We start from the raw sequence: 23,911 nt of genomic DNA on the forward strand, positions 1-23,911 counted from the left end.
AACCACCCCCCCTCCCTTTAAAAACATTTGTTATAACAGTAAATACAAAAACGAAGCTATGGAATTAAGGATGTGGGGGTCACATGACTTCACGAGGGGTTATTTAAGCACAATGCTGCTTTTTCAAAATGTTCTGAAGAAGCCTGTGATTGTATCCAGGTGAAATCGCTTAAATCTCGAATTTCGGTAACTCGAGATGAAAACAGCGAAAAACCACAATGCCGAAAATGGAAAATGCAGAGTGTCGAATAACCAACACTTAAAAGGGCAAGACAGTAACACCCGATCCCCCAAATAACCAACACTTAAAAGGGTGAGTCACCAATACCCAACAAACAACCATAAACAACCATGCAAACATCCAGAAACACCGGAAATATAAGCACCGACATCAGAATGTCGAAACCATGACAAGTGGCTTTATTTACAACAAGTATGGTCTGAAACTGCACTAAACACCATAAGCCAAACATCCACAGTCCCAGTAATCCAGCCAACACTCGAGTGTAGGAGGTCCTTCCCCTCACACAGAAATGAGTCCCTCGACTGGTTGAATGGTGGTATCACCTCCTCTTCTGGTAGGAATGCTAGGGCGACAAGTGACTTAACAGCCAACTGGAATGCCATGTCAGTATTATACCTATGTGCTAGCCTTAGCTGCCATACTTTACATCAGATATTCTGGCCAAAGTGGAAGAGACACCCTTTGGACTTCACACCTTGTAGGTTCCCTTTGATGCTGCTGATGGCTGCTACCTCAAAGTCCGTTAACACATACTTCAACTGATTGTCCCAGCTATGTTCTGCCAGCAATTCCAACACACAGTGCCACATATAGTTTTAGGCCTTAAGGGACTTTTTGCTCATTAAACAGAAGAGTAATGGTATAGATTGAAGCCGCCATACTTAACCAGGCCGTGTATACTGTACAGTTGGCGACATATGACCCCTTTATGGAAGAACGTGCCATCCATTAGCCATATAGTGGTTGTACTAAGATCTATCAGGTTCTGTACTTTTGTGAACACCACTACCACTGTGCCTGTAGCTCTATCACACATCCTATTACTAACAAATGGACCGGACTTTGTGGGGAAGTCAGCTACATTAATCTCCTGCAATGTACTAACACAGACTCCTGTACATTTAGCCTGCTTCCTTCTCACCCTCCCCACCTGCTGCAGCAGTGCCCTCCGATTTGGTAGGTTGGGCACTATATTGCTGGATGTGCATGCCAGGGCATAATCTATGATTATGCATGGCATGTTGCAGGATAACTCAGATTTCACCTTTAACATTGCACACATATGATACTGTTAAATCTCGGAGTGGTCCCCACTATGGTTATGCCCTACTGTTATGAGCAGCAGTTCCCCCTCAGGCACACATTCCATGATAGCCCTACCTTTACACTTCTGGGCACATTTCCATTTGCAGCATCAGTATGTTTTCTCCTTGTTTACTTTCTCCCGATTCAACACATACCCATCCAACAGTAGTGCAGGGTGTCCCTTTTGTGACTTGATTGTGGAGTATGCTGTGCCGATCATCCCAAGAGCAATAGCAGGGTTGTCACCCATGGTTGCAGTGGATGTCAAGGCTGTTGTTACCCGCTTGCTTGCAGCGAATGTCAGGGTTGTAGCTAACCATAGCAGCCTGTCTGTGGCAGTTTCGCCTTTGCAAACAGCAAGCTTTTGAACTGCCGACATTTCCGGAATTCGCTGTTTTCGTCTCGAGATACTGAAAGCCTAGATTTCGGTATCTCGAGATTCTCTAGTGAATCCATTTTTTTAATGTAATAATACCTAGAAAAAACAACTGTGGTCCTCTATCTCTGGGCTATGTAGCACTGCTCTCCCCTCCAGCCACCCACCCACCCTATCCAGGTAGAGTTTTTTTTTATTTTTTTTTTATATATATACAAGAGGGAACTGGCGGGTGTTGAGTGGATGGGAATGGTATGCAACAGGGGGGTCCCATGGAGTCATTATCTAGGACTCCATTTCACTTAAGACCAAGCCTGTTGATTGTAGTTAGGTCTAACTTGTATATAGTATGTAAAAGGGCAAAAATGAGTTGGGACTAAGACTTTCTCTGGATGAAGGGAACTGATCCCATCTGTTACTTGATCACAGGTAAATAGCCCTTACCAGAATTTGACATACACTTTACCAGTGGTCAGTATTGTTCAGTTTTAAACATAAAAATACAAAACAATAAAAAATATATAATTGCTCTCTTATAGTGTAACACAATTTTCAATATCCTTTGGGTCAGTTTGAAACACGCACTTTCATAAAAGGACTGTCAAGGTCCTTTTAAGTTGATAATTTAATAAGATTTCTCCAATTTTATTTTCAGCATGTTGAAGTGATACCCTGACCCCATGTGCAAAATGGGAAAAACTGGTTGAGGATGGACGGATGGATTCATATTGATCCTGACAATCTAGTCACAGATTAATTGCACATTTTATATCACATAATTAAAATCTTACCATTCTGTATGGAGAAAATGTTCAGCTATGAAACTTTTGTGTCTCATAGGTAACACCAGTTGGGCTAACAAAGCCTTACTTACTTTATCATAGCTGTGAATGTCAATCCCTTTCACACCCATGAAGTTGTTTAAAGTTTCTCCAAATAGGCTGAGCTAGGAAAATTCTAGCTGGGTCATACTGACAATATCCCTGTTGTTGGGCAGAGAGCTTAAAAGCCTCTAGATATGCCTCATGATCTTTTTCCCTGTAATTTTTTTTTCAGTGGTGGAACTGTCTTTGGTGTTGACATTTCTTGGTTTTGAGTTTTAAAGCATGGCTTTTGTCGTTCATCTTGTACATCTCAATAAGACAAAGAGTCTTTGGTGTTCATTTAAGTAATTTATCACATACAAGCCCATCAGGATGGAGGACTGGAAACATAAACTTAAATGAACTAACAAACTACTTCACTAATACATGCTTACATTCTAGCTGCTCACTCAAAATGGCATTACTGCCTGCACATGCTCTGTACTTATATGCACATGCCCACTGACTGGAAAGCTTCTTAAAGATACAGCACACACTCTGATCTACATCCTCCCTCTTAGACTATTCTGTCATGCAATGAAAAATGATAATAAAATAGGCATGCAAATTATACAGGTATAAACACAAATAAAACAATCATGACGGGGGTTGCCGTGTATCCGAGACTAGGTCTTGAGATACGACCTGACCTCATAACATAGTAATCAACTTTGGTTTTAGCAACATGGACAGTCACTGGTGAATGCACATTTCCTGGGATGTCAGGGACAACATCAGTAACAGGAATAGATGCCGAGATATTTCCTTGAGCAGGAACATTGAACAAGGCACTCTGAGAATTAGAGTCTGTGTCACAGGTAAGATGCTACAACATTGGCTTGGACACTGGTAGAAGATGCTTCCAATTCTATCTAAATTCCATTCCCTGTGATTCCACAATATAGGATCTCATTTTTTCACATCAACTTTTCACTTGAGCAATCCAATCAAAACTTTTTGCTGTTTGCATCTTCACTATCTCGCCTTCTTTTAATGGATTAAGAGGTTTGCTGATCTTGTCATAATAGGACTTCTGGGACAAACGCTTTTTTAGAAGTTGGGTTTTTACTGCTTTGTTGTTTTTAGCACCAGGAATCAACAAATTCTTATTGATTGTTAATATGTTTCTAGTTTATCCTGACATCAGTCTCTGAGCAGGTGAACCAAATAAGTTATCGTGAGGAATGTTTCTGAGATTACGCAAACTGAGAAAAACATTGGTATTGTCACATTTAGATTTCTCTAATAGCTGTTTTGCACTTTGTATTGCGTGTTCAGCCAAGCTGTTTCATTGTGGTTATTTAGGGCTACTAGTAGTGTGGACAAAGTCCCATGTTTTAGCAAATCTTTTGAACTGCTGACTTGTAAACTGTACAGCATTATCAGAAATAACTTTGTACGGACTACCATGGACAGAAAAATTTCTCTTCAACTTAGTAATGATAGTTCTGAATGTTAGGTTAGGAGGTAGATTAATCTTGACCCAATTTGAATAAGAGTCTACTAATACCAAATAATGTTGACCATTCCACTTGAAGATATCTGTAGCTACTGTTGACCAAGGTAGTTCAGGAATCTGGCTTAACTGAAGTGGTTCTTTTTGCAAGTGTGTTTTAGTACTATTACAAATAGAACAAGATGAGAGTACTTTCTTGATATGTCTTGACATAGAAGGCCAAAATACTAGTCGTCTCACACTTCATTTGGTAGAATCAGTTACTGGATGGCAACAATGCCAGATCTTTATATACTCTTGTTGCAAGGATGTTGGAACTATCACTTTAGAACCTTTCATGATGATACCATCTTCCATCAAAATCTCATCTCTGTAAGGAAACTACTGCTGCATGTCTAGTGATAAACAAGATTGCTTTGACGGCCATCCTTGACGGATAAAGTGGTTGAGCGTTTGAAGATTTGTATCTGAAGCTGTGTGACTTCTAAGCTCATCAAGTCATATGGAAGAAAAAGTTCTCACTTCCATGACTTAAAAATCAAGGTTCTCATTGTCATGCTGTTCTGTGGTATTTCTGGATGATCTGGATAAAGTATCAGCAAGATAAAGAAGTTTTTTTTTTTGTACAGACCATTTTGAAATTGTACTTTTGCAATTTGAGCATCATACATTGTAATCTTGCAGGAGCTGTATGCACTGGCATCTTCAAAATAGTAACTAGAGGTTGCTGATCAATTTCTACTTGGATAGGCCATAAATATAATCATGGGACTTCGAACATGCAAACACAATTGCCAAGGGTTCTTTTTCAATTTGTGCATACTGCGTCTTGGTTTGGATAAGAGTTCTCAATGCACAGACTATTGGTCTATCCTCTTGCAGAATGACTGCACCAAGACCAAACTTAGAAATGCCACAGGAAAGAGTTACTGGTTTGTAAACATCATAGGATCTTAAAGTTGATGGACTGGCAATGTTCTGTTTCAGGACTTCAAATGCTCTCTGGTGTTATTCCAAATAGGACCAAGTTACATTTTTGCATGTCAGCTCTTTTAGTGGTGCTGAAAGTTCACTGATATCTGGGATAAACTTGCCCAAATAGTTGACCATGCCCAGAAAGTGTTGTAAAGATCGGACATTGTCTGGAGCTGGCATCTCAAGAATTGCTGTTTGCTTGGAAGGATCTGGTTGTAAGCCTGAACTAGTAAATAAATGACCAACATAAGTAATTTCTCTTAGCCAGAATTTACATTTCTGAGGATTCAGCTTAAGATTCACTTCACGAGCTTGTTCCAGAACTTTCCTGAGGTTTTTATCATGTTCGACTTCACCATAGCCTCCAACTAGAATATCATCTACTATAATAGCACAAGGATACCATGTCACTCATCTTGTGCATCTCAATAAGATGAAGAGACTTGGGTGTTCATTTAAGTAATTTATTACACACAAACACATCAGGATGGAGAATTGAAAACATAAACTTAAATGAATTAACAAACTGACTGACTACTTCACTCATACATGCTTACTGCTCACTCAAAATGGCACTGCTGCCTGCACGTGCTCAGTACATATATGCATGCGCCCACTGACTGGAAAGCTTCTTAAAGGTACAGCACACACTCTGATCTACAACTTTGGCACCAAGAGTTTGTCTGTTTTGGACATTCCTGAAGGGTGTTCTCATCTTGAGGGAAGTCAGTGACTGTTCAGAGTTTGCAATCATCTGTGAACTTTATTAGCCAAAGGCCTTTGACACTGGCATTGTGTAACAGTGTGATAGCATTTGCACCTGGTAGCCAGCATCCTATTTTTCAGAAGTTGGTAAGACTAAGGTCTATGAATATGGGCCCAGTTTCTTGGTAAGGATGGTGTGGTAACATTTGTGGGTTCAGGTGCCTAGGCAGTGTGACAGTTTCCTGTGGCTCATCTGGTTGGGGATACATGGCTGAAATGGCATTCAGCTGCAGAGAAATATGACTGTTGGGGGATTCCCTTTTGACAAAGAGAAGAATGCAGTGCCCTGCTCGCAACTTCAACAACCAAATGCACAAGGGGGAAGATAATATCCATGACCTCCAATGTAACATGAGACAGCAGGCAGCATGGCAGGCATCAGCAGTAGGCTGGCCAATGGGCATGTCAGTGGCACTAAAAATGCAGTGCATAATGGGCAGTGCCTTTATAATTGGTGTAGGTGGACCACTACCCCCTTCACAGTGTCTAGGGAACTGTACCCCAAATGTGTAACAGAGCATAAATGTGTCTACGGTAGGATGCAGGATTTCTTCCATGCTATCACACACTTCTACATGTTGTAGTTACATAAGCATGTACTGTACTCTGAGCACAATACTCATTACTTCTTCTGCCCCACTTGCTTATTAAATCTGTTGGCATGACAGTGTGTGCTTCTCTTTGTCCACACGGAATTCACAACAGCTATATTTCTTTGCATCTGGATGTCACTTCAGCCATGTGTCCCCAACCAAATGTACCACAGGGAAATATATTACTGCCTAGGCACCTAAACCCGACTTTTGTAATGACTCATTGTAACTATAAGTTGTCAAGCCAAGACTGCTTCTTGTTTAGGCAGACCAAGCATTACTTGACTAACAAAATTAGGGATTTGTCCAAGGCCTACAGGATTTTCTTCTTTTGATACTTTACCCAAATTAGGTACATTCAGGGTTAATTCTTTATGGCAGCACTGAATTTTGTGATTCTGCTGTCCTCTGACAGTGCAGTGCCTGAAACCTGATATATGGGAACTATTTTCTGCAAGAGATAGGATGGTCATCTCTGAATAAGGAAGTCTTCAGTGTTAAAAGGACAAGCTTTTTATACATTATCACTACTATGGATAGTTTTGGTTAAGAAGTGCCTTCACAGAACCTTCTTAACTCTGAATATAGGAGGATATGTACTCCACTGTCAATGATAATTGAGATTTTAAGAGCAGGATAGAACAAGGGAACATGGGACCCCTTTCTTATGCCATATTCAGGGTTAAGTATCTTACAGAAGGACATTGAAAAAACTTAAATGTAAAGATTCTTTCAAGCTATTCCCAGGATATTTTTTGTTAAAACGAGGATGGACAGCAAACATACCTCTCAACCTGTTAAGGCAAGAAATCAGGACATGGCATAAATAAAAGTGGGACAAAGGGTCAAAAATAGGGACAATTTTTAAATATTGCTCTTACAAACTTAGAAAGTTGATAGAATAACAGGTTTTGCTTCTGGAGGGTATGAAGTTTGAAACTCGAATGTCTGTCATTATTTTCTAACTTCAGACTTTAATGACTTGCCACTAATTTGCCTGAAAACTACAATTTTATGAAAAACAGACCAAAATTATGAGGCACAAATCTGGACATTTTGTGAAACTCTGCACAGTTGAGAGGTATGACAGCAACAGACCTCTCAACTGTACCAAATTCCTTGGTGTGTACTGGTTTTGAGGGCAAAATAATAGAGTGCCATGAGTTTCCAAGTGGCCCCTTCAATTCCCATTTTTTTTTGTTATAATTTTAAGTTAGGCTGATATCATCACGCATCGCCAGTATATCCGCAAAATCATAAATGTGCGGGGGCATGTGACTTGACATCAGCTTCCTGAATTCCTGTCAGAGTCAGAGACTGGGGCTGTCGTGAGGGAGTTTCACATTGTGGTTATGACATTGTTGCTACTAGTTGTATATCAGCTAGTTGGTGACCAGTAATGTCATTTCTTTGCTTGGACTGTTCAGATTTGGCATCCTTCAACACTTTGCTTACTAGCTGAGCTGCTGCCGGAATTTTGCCTTTTTCCCTCAATTGACATTGGTATAAGGTTTGTATACATCATTTGGGCACACAGTTGATTTTGGGGTCATGATGACCTGAACAAGAAACTTGTCACATCCAGTGAGTATATTTGCCACCACCTCTGTGGTTTGTTTTAGGTAGCAGAGAGGAGAGGTGCATAAATTGGGTAGAACATAAGCATGCGTGCAGTGCAGTTTTCTGACTGCTTAGAAACGGTTCATGTTTAGGTTTTGAAATGTTTGCATGTTGCAACAGAGTTATGGGTGATTTATTTAAAACATATTAAGCATTACTGAAACCTGTGAAAGTATGAGGCATTAATGTACTAATTACGTACCCATTTTCCATGTTCATCATGGATTTGCAACTTACAGGAACAGCTCATGTTTAGGTTTTGAAATGTTTGCACGTTGCAGCAGAGTTATGGATGATTTATTTAAAAAGTGTTGTGTTACTGAAAGCTGTGAAAGTATGAGGTGTGAATGCACTAATTACCTGGCCATTTTACACGTTCACTTCGGATTTGCAACTTACAAAAATGGCTCATGTTTAGGTTTTGAAATGTTTGCACGTTGCAATAGAGTTATGGATGATTTATTTAAAAAATTTTACTGTTGAGCATTACTGAGAGCTGTGAAAGTATGTGGTGTGAATGCACTAATTACGTGCCCATTTGCTGTGTTCACCATGGATTTGCAACTTACAGCTGCACTGTGCAAAGTAGAGCTTTTAGTGGCTTCATGCAATTTTGGTCTAAAAATATACCTTTATTCAAATAACGGTTCCTACCTGCACCTTTTGTTTGAATGTCAAGAGTCTGCTTACTTTTTTTTCAGTTAATTCTGTTAACTTTAATCTTGACTTTGTTTGAGTTTGACCTTATTACACTGTAGTTTTTTTCACGTTGTTAGTTAACCTACTGAGCTGTCCTTGAATGTTGGCTTTATAAAATAAAGTAATTACACAGTCCTTATTCCCAGTCAGAAGTTTTGTGCCATTGTAATGTTTTTGATGACCAATGAGAACAGGTATCCCTACATTTTCTTTAGCCTACATACACGTCACATATGTATCTTGCAACTGCATGTCATTCCTATGTGAAACTGTCCTCATTTGCGGGTCTTAAAGATTTCATGCTCTACAATTAAAGTGTCTGTCATGCATATTTAACAGTTATATCCATGGCAAATAATACAGAATCATTTAATTCACCATAAGAGCTTTCTGTATGTATGAAATTATACATTTTAACCATGCAGTGAGCGTCCTAGCTGAAGTTGTAAACAAATGCACCACTATGGTCCATTTGCCCTACATTGCATGCCACTGCTACACTTTGAAGATGGAAGACCGAGAGCTATGCCCATATAGTTTAATGATTAGTATTAATTATTTTTGCAATGGTTATTATAAGATAATGTTATCATTTTAAAGGAGGGGTAAATGAAAATATGCCATTCTGTGGTTTTGCTTTTGTAAGTCCGTCTCTTTTGAGAACAGCTTGGCATCCAATTAATTGTGTAAATTGCTTTTCTCAGAAAATGGATTGAATACTATTGCTTATACATCTCAATCTCTCAGATCAAGAAATCTGGACAAAACCAAAAATAATGGTGGGACAAAGCCCCAAAAATAGGGACATATTTTAAATATTAGTACTCCTGTAAACTCAGATAGTTGCTAGAAGAGGGATATGAAGTCTGAAATTCAAATGTTTGCTGTTATTTGTTATTATTTAGTGTGTGAGTTCAATCTTCATGTTGGTATCCCACAATTCCAGTGGGGTGGGTGGTGTTAAATCATTATGCATGCATATTTTATGTTAATTAGCACCCTGATTTTTTTGAACAGTTATATCTACTTTTCATTGGCCTTTGTCCAGATTTTTTGATGTTTCTAGGTTAAGAGGTATGGACAGCAAAGCGGGGCTCCAAATTAAGTACTACTTCTAATTGTGATGATAACAGCCAAGAAAGCCATAACAAGATGATGGAAATAATAAAGCAAGATTGGCAAACAGTGGAAGAAATGTATACTCAGCAGAGAAAGCATTATCTTCTTAGAGGCTTCTCCCTCAATATGTTCCACAGTAGGCTTCTTACTTGGTGCTGAGAAGATAAGTTGTTAAAGAGTTGTAACTTAGTGAGTTATAATCTTGGATTGTGTTTATAAGGGAGCTATCAATGATGACTGACTCCATAAACTTCAAATTGTATTAAAAGACTGAAAGATGTTCACAGTGCACACTGCTTTAAAGAATTTCACAAGATGTCATATGTTAAGGCTTAAATGATAAGTTTCTGTTTAGGAGTTTATAAAGAATAGGTTGGATACCTAGGTTTGATAAGATAATAGGACAATATGATATTTAAGTGATAAAACTAGTCAGGTTATATTTATTCACCCATTCATTTTCCAGTTACCTATCTCATCCAGTTCAGTGTTGTGGGGGATCTGGAAGCTAGCCCATCACTCAGTGTGTACAAGGTAGAGAATCTAATTTTGAAGGATGTGCCAGTCCCTCATTGAGTGTATATGCATATTCATTCACCGCATTGTGCTTGCACGGACAATTATTGGAGGATTGTTTTTCGCCTACTGCATGTATTTGGGATGGGAAAGTAAGCAAAGGTGTTCAGCAAAAGTACACCAAGACACAATGAGGATATGCAAAATTAGCAGAGGAGAAATCCCAGCTGAGAAATGACCAGGAGATTCAAGTACTACAAGTCAGTAATGTTGACCACTGCACTGCTGTGCTTCCCATTAAGTAACATGGTTATTCTAATGACTGCTTAACACAGGGTGCCTATTATTTAGTATTTACAGTGTTAGCTGTGTAGAAGTTTAGCTAGCTTAACTTTTTTGAACTAATAATGGTTTACTGACATTATAACACACAATTAAGAAAGTTCACATCAAACTTGGTGCTCTATATAGGGCCAAACCTTACCTTACTCAAAATGCCAGACTAGCCACAGCCAGATCCCATATTCTATCTACTCTCCTCAAATGTTCTCAACTTTTCACTAACCTGTGCATGTCTGATTTACATCTACTTGATTCCTGCTGTAACAAAATAACATAATTTGCTGCTAATATACCCAACAGGACCCATCATTGCCTTGCTTTTCAAAAACTACACTGTCTTGAAATTCCCAATCTGTTATTGCTTAATCAGCTCACCACTGCCCACTCTATTATCCACAAACCTGAAAACTGCCCTGCACTCTCCAACCTAGTGCAACCCCAGGACCCTTAGATCATCTGGTAATCTTATACTTAAGTCCCATAATTACTTTGGTGGCTCTCTCTCTTCTCCTTCAAAATAGCCAAACAGTGGAATTATTACCCCAGAATATCCTATAAAACAGATAGTCATAGTTTCAAACAGCTCCTAAAGGAATACTTTACTCACCAACGGCTATGCTCCTGTAATACTCCTGATTAGTTTCTCATGCCGTCAATCAAATATTTATTTTCTGTTATCTTCTCCTTTTCTTACTTCTTCCAAATGAAAATGCCACAATGGTTTATTTTATTATATATCTAATGAGTTTCATATAACTTTCTGCAGCAAGGCTTAGGAAATGTAATGTTTTCTGTTTTTACATTCCCTTTTTGTAAATTGTGATTGTTGGCAACTGTTAAACATTTTTGTATATTATTTGTAAATCTTTTTAAAAAGTTTGTAATCTTTTTGTACTATTGTTATGGAGCTTTTCTCCCTGGGTCTCCACTGAAAACGGGCTACTTTCCCATCAGGACTCTACCTGGTGAACAAATGTAAAATAAAATAAATAAATAAATGTATGTTGACCCTTCATTTGATTCATAGGTTCATAGGTTCGTACTGTTGTGCTTGATAATAGTTGCCTTATTTTTTTCTTTCTTGGTATCATCTGCCATTGACAATGAATCAGACTTATTCTATTTACATTTTAAATGAAATATTGCTAATCATGTGGCCTCATCATCAAGCTGAATCAGTATGTTGGTCTTGTGTGTCAGTCATGTAAATCCAAATGTGGGCTTCCTCATGTCATTGTGGGTGATTATAATTGTTCAATTACAGAAAGTGGGCCATGAGCATAAGTATTAAGGAATGCCACTAATGAGTTGTGAAATAGCCCTGGAGCCAGTGGTACTTAAAAATACTTGAATGACATTTGACTTAAATAGTCATATAGTGTTGTCTTTTTTACTTCTAGGTTAATACCAGCATGGCCTTCAATATTGTCAGTTCAGTTGCAGCCGTGATCAGCATCATTCTTTACTCATTTTATTTTGTGCACGTCCATTATATCAGATACAGATTAAGAGACGTGGGAGTGGTAAGCAAATGAATTTTGTCTGATTATTTTTTTTTTTTGTATTATCTTGCTGAATGAGTTTGCTATCTTATCCAGGCCACTTCAGCAGCCTGGAGCTCTACATATCTGACTTGTAGTTTGATGCTTCCTCCAGCAGTACCGTAACTGTAAAATCACCCTGGCTAACAACCCTTTTTTACTCCTCCCTTCTGGTGAGAGCATCATTTATTTTTATTTTATTTTACATGTGTTAACCGGGAAAGTCCGACTGGATATAGGTCCATTTTCAGCAGAGGCCTGGCAAGAAAAGCTCCAGACATACATAACATCTATACATACATTGAATTATTACAAAATGGACATTTGTTCAGCAGCATATTCACATATGTTCAAGATTTTCTAGAGTACACACAGGAAATAGATGGAGATTATTAATTTTTAGGAAAAAGTTGGACATTACTAATTGATAAGGGAGATCACATACATTTATAGTGATTACTTTAGTACTTTCTAGTAGGTAAGAGACATATACTCGGTTTTCTAAACAGTTACAGATTCAGAGTAATACAATGAAAGTTTCTTCCTGTAATAAGGTTTTCATTTATAGTTGATATTTGAGTGGGGGTTAGTTAGGGTCTGTACAGGGACAAAGCCAATGCATTTTTAGGTATTTTTTAAGAGATATTTTGAATTGGGTTAAGGAAAGAACTGTAGTAAGTTCTGCAGGAAGTAAGTTCCAGGTTTTACCAACAAAGTTGAAAAATAGTGAGTCACCAGCTGAATTGTTGGATTTAACAGTTTGTACTAGCGTTCTGTTGGAGGAGCAGAGTGCTTTTAGGTTGCTGTAGGGGGTGATAATATTTTTCAGTATGGGTGTGATGTCTGGTTGGTAAAGAACTCTGTGAACAACTATTAGTTGGTTATATTGAAGTTGGTAGGATAGTTCTAGCCACTCTAGCGATTTAAGGTTTTGATAGTGATGGGTTCTATAAGCTTATCCTGTGGCAAATCTGGCAATATTATTGCAGAAGTTAATAAGTTTATTGAGGTCTGATTTGCTAAGGTTTGTGAAGATGTGTGAGGCAAAAAGAAGGGTTGATAGCAAATATGTATGGGCAATCACAGTCCTAGCAGATGGGGTTAGGAATTGTTTAATCTTGTATAAAGAGCCTAGTTTCTTATTAACCGTTTTAATAGTTTCGTTGACGTGAGCATCAAAGTTAAGGTTGTTGTCGATGATTACTCCTAGTAGTTTAGTAGAATGTTCTGGGGAAATTATGGTACCATTGTTAGATGTTATGGTGAGGATGCAATATAATTTATCTGCCTGGCAACAAGTAGGGTAGCTGTTTGTTTTGTGTAATGCAGTCTGTGTTGTGGTTTCAGAATATAATAACTAGGTGCCTCAGAAATTAAAGAAAGCTGCAGGCTTCTCTTTGGTATAGACTTATCAAACGTTTGTGGATGGCAGTGAAAATAAATCATCCTCAGTCAGCATTTTTAAACACATAGATTCTGCAGATATATAAAAGGGCATATAGTTGGCCGAAAGCATCATACAGAGTAGCAATGGCCTGTAGAAGGAAATAAATGTGGTGGAACTTTTAAGGAAAAAAATAAAGAAATAAATGTCATGTTGCTCCAGTAAGACAAAGACACTAAGACGCTACAGCACAGTATTCAGTGTCTTTTTGTTTTCTGCTTCTTTTAAGATCTGCACAATGATTTAGGGAGAGGGTTGAAAGTTCACATTTGAAAGATGGTGGAAGTTATTGATATTCAAAGCTATTCAGGCAGTCTGCTGCAAAGGGAAGGGATTATATTAAAGGTCCTGACTTACTCAGAGCTAGATCATGGTCAAATGGGCAGGGTAATGGATCAGGCCCCTCCTGCCACAACTCCCCTCCCCCCGCAGCCATTCAGTGCCCCCTGACTATCCCCGTTCACCATAAACACTGTCCTTATATCTCAGTGTACATACTATTTTCTTTACTTCTACAGTGATTAAAGATATTTGGATTTAATTTAAAAATTTAATTCAAATTTTATAGCACAAACATCAGTTGCCATTTGCTTAACAAAACAATACAGTCTGCAACGAAAACAGACTTAGCATGAACAACAGTAAATATCTCTGTCCTTGAAACTCACATTCATTAAAACTGTATTAAAACCCACATTCATTGAAAATGCATCTGACCAATGACAGATTAAGTGTACCTTTGGACTGGTTTTAAACGATGGGCCCCTGCACATATTTTTAGGAATGTGCATAAATGCATTTATTCTTTAATTCACCTTCCTGATTGTATTAAGTTATATTCCTTGTTTAATAAAGCAATACTTATTACAGTGTGTTTTAAATTTGTAGTTTTGTATGTTTTTTAGTAAGCAGTGAAACACAATATATGGACTAATAATGACAAAACTAACCATTTTAGAACATTTCAACCATAAGAGGCCACTCAAACTGCTGTAATTATAATCTACCAGTCAACATGAACAATCTCTGCAGAAGTAAACACCAGCTAAATAATTCCTCATCAAAGATAACTATTACTAATGCAGAGTTTGCTTTTGGCAAGCAACTTTAGATTTCAGTAATTCATCTACAAATTTAGTGTCTGCTGCACTTGAAGAATAAATTGCCTATGTTACATTTAAAAAAATGCCGTGCTGGCGATATGCAATAAGGAATGGCCAGCAAACCAACAACCAGCTTATAGTTACTAGGCATCTCATCCAAAGGATGACACACTCAGGAATGCAGCACCTGAGAATTTAAGGAGACCTGGTAGTTGATATGATGGTTTAAGGCACTTGCTTATCAATAATTAAGGTTCAGGGTTTGGCTCTGAGCAAAATCACTTAATTAGACACTACCCCTACCTAGGGCATTATAGACACACACACACACATACACACACACACACACACACACACACACACACACACACACACACACTCACTGTAAATACAATTGCTTATGCACTCACTGTGTGGGAACAAATTCATTATGTTTTGAGGAAATGCTGCAATTTCCCATGCATGTTGTTATAAATGAATGCTCACAGAGTTTCTCTGATGTGCTCAAATCAGATCTCTCACATAGACATATACTATTGTTTCTGGAGCTTTCTGTCTGCTGCCAAGATCAAAATCTCCCATGAAGACATTTCTGTGAGTTAGGGTTTCTGAGGTTTGTTTTACAGATTTATTTATTTTTTTACTGAAGTTTTTTTTTTAATTTTTTTATAAGCAAAGTGGCCCCCCTCCGACAAACAACACAGGCCACAGACAGTGCTGGATCCGGTTCTGGCCTCACTTATCTGAAATGGAGACATTTCACAACAAATGATCAGCTGATCACAAAATATGTCTGGTAATAAAGGGAAGGAGGAGTTCACTAGAGTGCTACTTATGTCTTTGTAAGAAATTAAAACTAAATATAGGTGTGTGTACATAGGTTTCAAATATTTTCTAGCAATAAGCTGAGCATAGTAAAAGTCATGTGGAAGCACCCAGTGGTGGAGTCACTGAAGTTTTACAAACTTATTTATGGGGTGGTATAGTTATTAAGAGGATGGTAGCATAAAACAGCAATAAGAGCACTGTAGCAACAGATCTCTGATAAGAATATTGGAAATTAAAGTGAAAACTTGGGGGGAAAATGCTAGTGTAAAACTGTGGTATCTCAGAGTACTCCCCTTACTCGGAGGTATAGGAATCTCAGTGTTAGTGTGTGTATATAAAAACACTTCAAAAACACTTTGCAATTGCAACAGTAAGTTTCAAAACTCATTTTATCTTGGTTCATGTGTATTTCATTTTTGAGGTGTCAAGACCCACGCTTATGATTGGAAACAGTAGCTCTAGTTTAATGAACTGCAAATGCATGTACTTGAAATGGATAACAAGCCACGTTCTCTGAACATATATAAAAATAAAAAAAAAATTGACTTAAATAGCTCTACACATAAATGCTACATTTTTGAGTAACCCTTGGTTTTGGTTATATTAATATAAATATGAAAATATTAGATGTTTTAATACCTTTCAGGTCTATATTAGAACAGTGAAGATCTAGCTTGTCGAACACCTAAGTGTCAACAGCTAAACAGCAAAAGCTTACAACTGGGAATGACCACTTCTGCAATTTTTTTCAAGAAAAAAATTTGCTTGGCCATTATCAGGAATTTGCCCTTTTCCCTAATGGAGAGCAATCTTGGAGTTGGTATATTTAGTTAGGGGGGTGAGGGGGGCACAGACCCCTCACATAGGAGATGTGGGGGGCAGAGCCCCCCAGTTAATTAGGGTTTCAAAGTTTGTTTTAGTGTTTGACGGGCAAGCAAATTTTTTCCCTTTGAAAAAATTTGCAAAAGTGGCTGCTCGCGGTTGTAAGCTTTCGCTGTTTAGCTGTCGACGTTTAGGTGTTCGACAAGCTAAACATTTGAGTATATAATATAGACCCTACCTTACAAACACTAAGCTTCTTCTGTCTCCTATCAAGGCACTGTATCTTTAACTTGCTTTTTATGAATATATGAGTAACAAGTTAAAAAATATATGGATAATATCATCTCTGCAATGCTACAAAGGCAAACAATTTTAGACACCCTACCCTTTCATGTTTTTTCAGTTATCCCCCAGGATTCATGAAGCTTGCGCCATGTGCAGGCGTAGCGTTGGCACTCCAACACCAAAGTATGTCTGGCAAGTGATCCAGGTACGAGCTGTTTCCACGTGCACTACCTGCTCATGCTATGCCTGCACAGCTCCCAGCCCCTGTATGCTAATTACCCCATTTGCAGCAGTGTAGCATGCAAATGAAGGCATTTAGCGATCCAGTGGTGCAGGTGTAATGTAAGCATGCAGAAATGTAAACCGTAAAAAATGGTTTACATTTTTGCAAACATAAAAGCGAAGCCATGACAGCCAGCCAAACACATGTATTATATTGTTAATATATGCCAATGGCTAAATATATCGCCACTGGCATAAAAAAATGTACAAAATATAAGAAGAACATTTAATTTCATTTTTCGCACTATCGCGAAGTTTAAGCGCAGGGCAGCGGCGAGCAAACCGGATCGCAAGGAAAATAGAAAAATATAGAATAAATTGCAATGTAACTCATATCATGATTTTCCCATAATAGTCAATGGCAGGCATGTTACACCACGCCATAGTGCAAGGGTTGCTAAGGGGCTGTGACAGTGTTTTGCGAGGTAGCTAGGAATTAGTAGGCAATGCCATGCAAATGAGAGGAGTAATAGTGAATCACAGATTCCCCACTGGTGTAAGGATGCACCTCACACCGTAGCATTATAACACTGAGGTGTGCCCTTGAGATAGAAATTACATCAAGAGAGGGGTGTGTCACCTTTGCTGTAAGCAGATTGGAGCATTGCTAATCCGGTGTCCCGTAGCTAAGCAAAGCTGCAGGAAAGGGGTGTGTTCAACTGGCTATAGCTTTGCTTAGCTGAGAGCACACAATGTAACTGAGTATGCATGTGAATGGAGATTAAAACGCGCTTAAACTCAGTAAATGGGTTTGCGAGACGTACACCGGTGCTGAAACAGGAAGGATATAGGAAAAAAATAAGGAAATGCTGCAGCAGGGAAATTGGAGTACAAATGACTAATTAACACCTAGGAACCAACAGTGGGCCATTGACAACAGCTAACAAGGCTGCAAGCAGCTACCTGCAGAACAGAAAAGGGGGGTCTGTACTGCAAAGAAAACAGTAAAGTGTCACAGCAGAACAAACACATGACTGGGTAGGGAAAGTACAAAACAAGAAAGAAGGCAGGTGGAGGCATGCCGATAATGGGAGGGGATCCTAGTATAAAAGTGAATTAAATGGCAACAGATTAATTAAGGCAGGCAAGCATAACTCCCCACTAAAGGCCCCACACTTGCAGTACTCACTGTAAAACCCATAATTAAGATACCCTGCAGCTGGAATTGCTCATACACACCCAATGACATCAGCAGTATACATAGCACAATAGTATAAAGTGTGTATGCACCTCACACACACTTGTGTATTCCCATACACTCTGCATCATTGGTGTATACAAATGGAGAACTTTTAATATGTACATGTTAGGGGTTGCCATAGCTTTGACCCACCAGCATGTGTTGGAGACTGTAGGTGGTGTGGAGGATGATGCTTACAACCACCCCAGGCACCAGAGGAGGAGAAGAGTGTTCAGACCCAGGCTAACCTACCAGGTGATACATCATCTGTAGATAGTAGAGCATTACACGGTGGACAGGGACACCCTACAGCAACTTGTAGAGCTGTGCCGGCCATGCCTCAGAGCCAGAACAAACAGAGGGGAACCCATTCCAGTGGATACGAAGGTTTGTGTAAGCCTGAGAATACTAACTACAGGTACCTTTCAAAGGCCAACTGGGGATATCATGGAGATCTCACAGGCATCAGCATCCAGGATACTTCACCAATTCTTGGATGTCATGTTACCACATGCCAATGAGCACATATACTTCCCCCGAACGCAGGAGAAGTTGGCCAGCAATATGCATCACTGTGTGGCAGAATATCCGAAGGTACTGGGTGCAATAGACTGCACGCACATACACATCAAGTCACCACCCAGTGAGCAGGGTAGGCACTACATAAACTGCAAGGGATACCCCTTCATCAACTGCCAGGTAGCGTGCAATGCCCAGGGCATTATCATGGATGTGTGTGCTGGCAGCCCTGAAAGCTATCACCACTCCCACATCTGGCATGCCTCACAGATAGGCATTTGCCAGGGGGGGCATCCCATATGGCCACTTGATGGGGGATGCTGGCTATGCACTGGAACCGTGGATGGTGATTCCCGTCAGAAATGCACACACACCCATGCAAGAACGCCATGATGAGGCACATGCACAAACCAGAATCATCATAGAGCGTGTGTTTGGGATGCTAACATCACAGTTCTGTTGCTTGGACATATCTGGTGGAGCCTTGCAGGACTTTCCAGGCAAGTGTGCCCACATCTTCATAGTATGTCCCATGGTACACAATATGATCCTGGGGAAACAGCTGCAGCAGGGACAGAGTGGTGAAGGTCTTCACAGCCCACCACCATTGCCAAGGGCCCCACAGGTACAGAGGTACTCAGACCATGAACACCCTGAGCCAGCCCCAGTAGGCAGATGGAGGCATGCCCAGTATGCCCATGCCTTGGCAAGGAGGGAATGTATAGCACACACACACTGACAGTGTAGGCACCTAGAGACTGACACTTTTCACCACCTGCACACACAGTAAAAATGGATGGCACACACACGAGACTACCTCTAAATTGTCATGTATAAGCAGTCTACTGTGTGCATCCAACATAGGCAGCCCTCAACTATTGCACACACAACCGCTATTGGCACAAGGTAAGTCAACACCTGAACAGTAAATTAAGCTATCAGCATGTGCTGATACTGTATGTATAGATTCATAGGTTCATAGGTAGGTACTTTGCTAACTGCCTGAGGACATTCATAAGCCTAGCTAAAATGTGTCAGCTTTTGCTACCCCATTGCTTAATTAACAGTCTGTCTGTGGAGCAGAGCCAATGGCGAGATCCCTGGGGTGTATCTACTGTTCCCCATCCACTCTTCAAGGTTTCTTTTGAGGAGTGTTAGTGTGGGGCTCTGTATAATGTATTTAGGGATGTAGTTCCAAAGCATGGGGAGTTTCTGTGACAGGAATCTGTCCCTCCAGCATCTTCTAGTTATTGTTGTGGCAAGGTTTAGCTTACTACAGCGTGTGGCTGACTGTGACATGGATTCCCATAGGTGGAGCATATCCATCAAGCCTGAGTTGGACGTGGCTTTGTTGGCCAGCAGAGATCATCTCTGAGTAAACGAGATGCCACTGAGTAAAGCAAGAGTTTATTCAGTCTGGCTGCATAGGACATATGTTTGAGGCCAGTAATCCTCTTGGCGAGGTATGTTTGTGGACCTTCCAGCTGTCGGACGTCTTCTGATGTACATCTCAAATGGGTTATTATAGTCTATGATGGGACTGATGAGTGATGAGCAAAGGGGCACTATAACCTCAGTATGTCTAGATGCAAACCCTTTAGTAATCAGATGGCCTATATAGAAGGATGTCCCAACTACTTTGGAGATATGATTGTCAAAGGAGAGATCACTATCTACCTTAGTCCCCAGATACCCTATTACCTTGTCTGTATTAAAGTGGCTGCCACTTATGTGTTAATATGTGGGTGTTTAGTTTTTCCAAAATGGAATGACCATGCAGTTTGTGGCACTTAGCTGGAGTCCATGACTTTGAAACCCTGTATTGGTCTCTGTGAGGCCCCTTGAAGGATATCTGTGTCAGCTGGACTGTCAATTATGGCTCCCAGTTTGCAGTTATTGCCAAACATGGTCTGCCGTAGTTCACCTGTGTTTGCCTGTACCTCTGAGAAGTATATGCCAAACAGTAGGGGTCCCAGGTCTGAGTCCTGTGGGACATCAGTTGTAACTGGTTAAGAGTTGGACCTGGAGGCTACTAGTCTTACCATGTGGGTTCTGTGTGCAAGCCTGTTGTCAACCCATCCTGTGATATATGGGTTTATGTACAGGCAGGTGAGGTTATCAATAATACCTGAGTGGGGAATGGTGTCAAAAGCCTTGTTGAGGTCCAGGTAGTATGTGTGAACCACCTCTCCCCACATCTAATGTCTTGGTAACTGTCTGTAAGATGTCAAACCGGTTCAGTAGGCATGATCTACACTCGACCAAGCTGACCTGAGTTGGGTCAAGTCTTTGGAGGTTACCAATGTCTTTGTCAATGAATGCCACGAGGATGCACTCCATAGCTTTGCAGACCAGGCTAGTCAGGCTTATGGGATGGTAGTTACCATGGTCAGTTGTGTTTCCACCTTGGTGGAGTGGAATAACCGTTGCTATGCGCTATTGTATGGGCATATAGCCTGTGTAGAGGCTGAGGTTGAAAAGCTTAATTAGGTGGGGGTTAGTTTGTCTTGTAGTGTTTGCAAGATGCAGTCTGGGACACCATCTGCCTCCATTGATGGTGTGTTTTGCCATCTGAGAGGGCCATTTCGACCTGTGTGTCTCTGATGTCTAGGATACTGTACTTTCCGGGTATTGTTGTGGGCTCTTGAGGGGGTGAAGTTTGCACTGAATGTATCTGCAAGGATGTTGGCGATATCAGTAGGGTCAGTATATTTTGTGCTATATTGCACCGGCACAGTGCAAATCTGTGTTTTATCACTTTGTGGTTATCTTTCAAATCCCTGCCTATTTTCCTGTTGATGTTAGCCTTGGATGATTTCATGAGGGACCTATGTTTTTTACTAATGGTCATGGATGTCTGCCCTTCTTGGGTTTTGCTGTTTTTCTGGACTACTGTCCTACTGTTGTATAGCCTGTTTATTGCAGGGGTCCACCAGACTGGTGTCCTTGTCTAGGAGGAGCGAGTCTTGGTTTACCAGGGATGGCATGATCCATACATCCTTGTAGGTGCTTATAGAGTGCATTTGTAAATCTTTCTGTATCTTGAGCAGTGTTTTCCCTTAGCATGGGGGCTGTGAAACCTCCCACCTCTGTCTTTAGTAGTGTGAATTTAGCTGTAGAAAAGGTATTCACTGTAGTTTCCTTGGGTGGGGGAGATGGTTGAGTGTGGAAATCATCAGTAAATAGTCCATGGTCAGATCTAACCAGTGACCGGTTTACCTCTGCTGTGGTACACCTGTCGCCCATGTTGGTGATTACCACTTCTAGTATGTTTCCATCTCTCATTAGGGTGTTTAACATCTGACACAGGGCATATGAGGTGATAAATTCCAGGAAACGCTGGGTCTGGAAGTGAGTACTCGAGTAAGTTTCCCAGTTAATGGTAGGGTAGTTGACATCGATCAATACCAACGTATTCGGTAGAACTGTCATGTTTTCCACTGTCTCCAGGTAGAAGGAGTGGTGGTCCTGGGTCATGGAGGGTGATCTGTAGCAGGCCACAGTTTGCACTGTAGTTGTGGCTGATGTTAGCTGCACATGGATGATCTCAGAGGTATCATGCTGCCCCACTAACCTGGAGGTGTAGGTATCCCTAATGAATATGGGTAAACCCCCTCCATGTCTGTGTCAGTCCATGTTCTGTGGCCGAAATATGTGGTATGAGTTGTAGTCCGGTAGTGCTGGTGTGCTCTTAGGAACCTTAAAACAGGTCTCAGTTACTGCACAGATGTCAACGTTGTCGATACGGAGGAGTGCTGTGAGTGTGTGCATGTTGTGATTACAATCCCTGGCACTGAGTAACATGACCCTCAATGATTTTGCTATTGTGCTGTTTACGGAGGTGGGAATCACCTTTGAGATTTGCCTAAAAAAGGCACCATGGGGGCGCCAATAGCCTTGGCCAGTATTCCAAAATCTAAGGCTGACACACGCAAGCCGGTATGATATTGTTGCATGCATGTTACCCATCTGTGCTTGTTTCTCATCTTTCCTGTAGGTAACCTACTGGCAAGCAATAGAAAGTCTTAAAATCCACAAAATGTCCAAGGTGGAAGCAACAATACAAAAGGAATGTCCAAGAAATAGCGTATTAAAATTTATTATCCGCTTTCGTCAGCAGACTTCATCAGAATGATACAAAACAGTCACAAGTTCTATAAATACTTAAAAAACCAATCAAAGGTTCAATCAATCAATTAAACACATTAATAGACTCTATTTAAACAGCTTTACCTAATGTTTAAGTAAAGTGAAAAGAAACAATGTCTCTGTCTTTATTTACATGAAGTTTACGATGTTTTAGAAAACATTTTACATTTATAGCTTCGTTTAGACCAGGAGGAAGGTCGGATTTTAATCTAATTTGCCAATCTGTCTCCCTTTGTTGCAAATAATTTTTAAAATCGCCGTCCCTCATGTCTTTCTTGCAAACCTCAAGGACAGAAAACAAAAACTTCTTAAAAGAAAGACAGGCAATAGAATGTTTGAATAGAGCATTAGTTTCATCTCTGTTCTTAATACTGTAAAGGTGTTCCCTTATACGGGTTTTTAAATGTCTGGTGGTCATTCCGACGTAAAACGCCGGACATGTGGAACATAAAGCTATGTAAATGACCCCTTGGGTGCAACAGTTGACAAAACCCGGTACCGTAAAGGTCCTGTCAGCTGAAACAACAGAAATGTAAGGACCCAACGAAATATATCTGCACATGTTGCATTGATAGCAACAATGCATGCCCTTTTTATTACTTATGTTCCCAATGTCTCCACTATTGTGATGTTCCAAAACCCTTTTTAAATTAAAATTGTTCTTTTGAACAAAAATTGGTTTATTTCCTAAAATGTCAAACATGTCCGAGTTACCTTTAATAACCCTCCAGTTTTTTTCCAACAAACTCTGTATACGCTGGCAATCAGAATTCATTTTGAGGGAACAAATCAAATCCCCCTTAGTTTCTTTGCTGTTTGCACCACTAATTTGATTAATAGTGGTATTGGATGTCATATTTAATAAGGGTGGATAATGAGCTTTACGTTTATGATGAATGTCAGCAACAATCTGTGTTAATAGGGGTCTTCCATATCCTCTATCTAAAAACAAAGAAGTAATAAATTCAAATTCCTGAAATAAATCTACCTCCCTAGAGGTCATGCGGCAAGCTCTAATGAATTGCCCCCTGGGGATATTGGTAATATGTTTTGGATGTCCACTACGGAAATGCAAATACCCATTATTAAACGTTTTTTTCCGGT

General features: G+C 39.9%; 1 protein-coding gene across 4 annotated transcripts in view; it reads left to right on the plus strand.

Moving 5' to 3' along the window:
• LOC122793621 (membrane-spanning 4-domains subfamily A member 4A-like) overlaps nucleotides 1-23,911 on the plus strand; it is a 562,524-nt gene that overhangs the window by 422,090 nt on the left and 116,523 nt on the right. For 3 of the 4 annotated variants that reach the window (XM_044061808.1, XM_044061807.1, XM_044061809.1), the window contains one exon: nucleotides 12,055-12,177. The exons of the other annotated variant lie outside the window; for it this stretch is intronic. In XM_044061808.1, the coding sequence (XP_043917743.1) occupies nucleotides 12,055-12,177 (123 nt within the window). The remainder of the gene's footprint in view (nucleotides 1-12,054; nucleotides 12,178-23,911) is intronic. 4 annotated transcript variants of the gene reach the window in all.

This window comes from Protopterus annectens, chromosome 2.part0, assembly GCF_019279795.1.
Source record: "Protopterus annectens isolate FY-2018-M chromosome 2.part0, PAN1.0, whole genome shotgun sequence".
Lineage (NCBI taxonomy): Eukaryota > Metazoa > Chordata > Ceratodontiformes > Protopteridae > Protopterus > Protopterus annectens.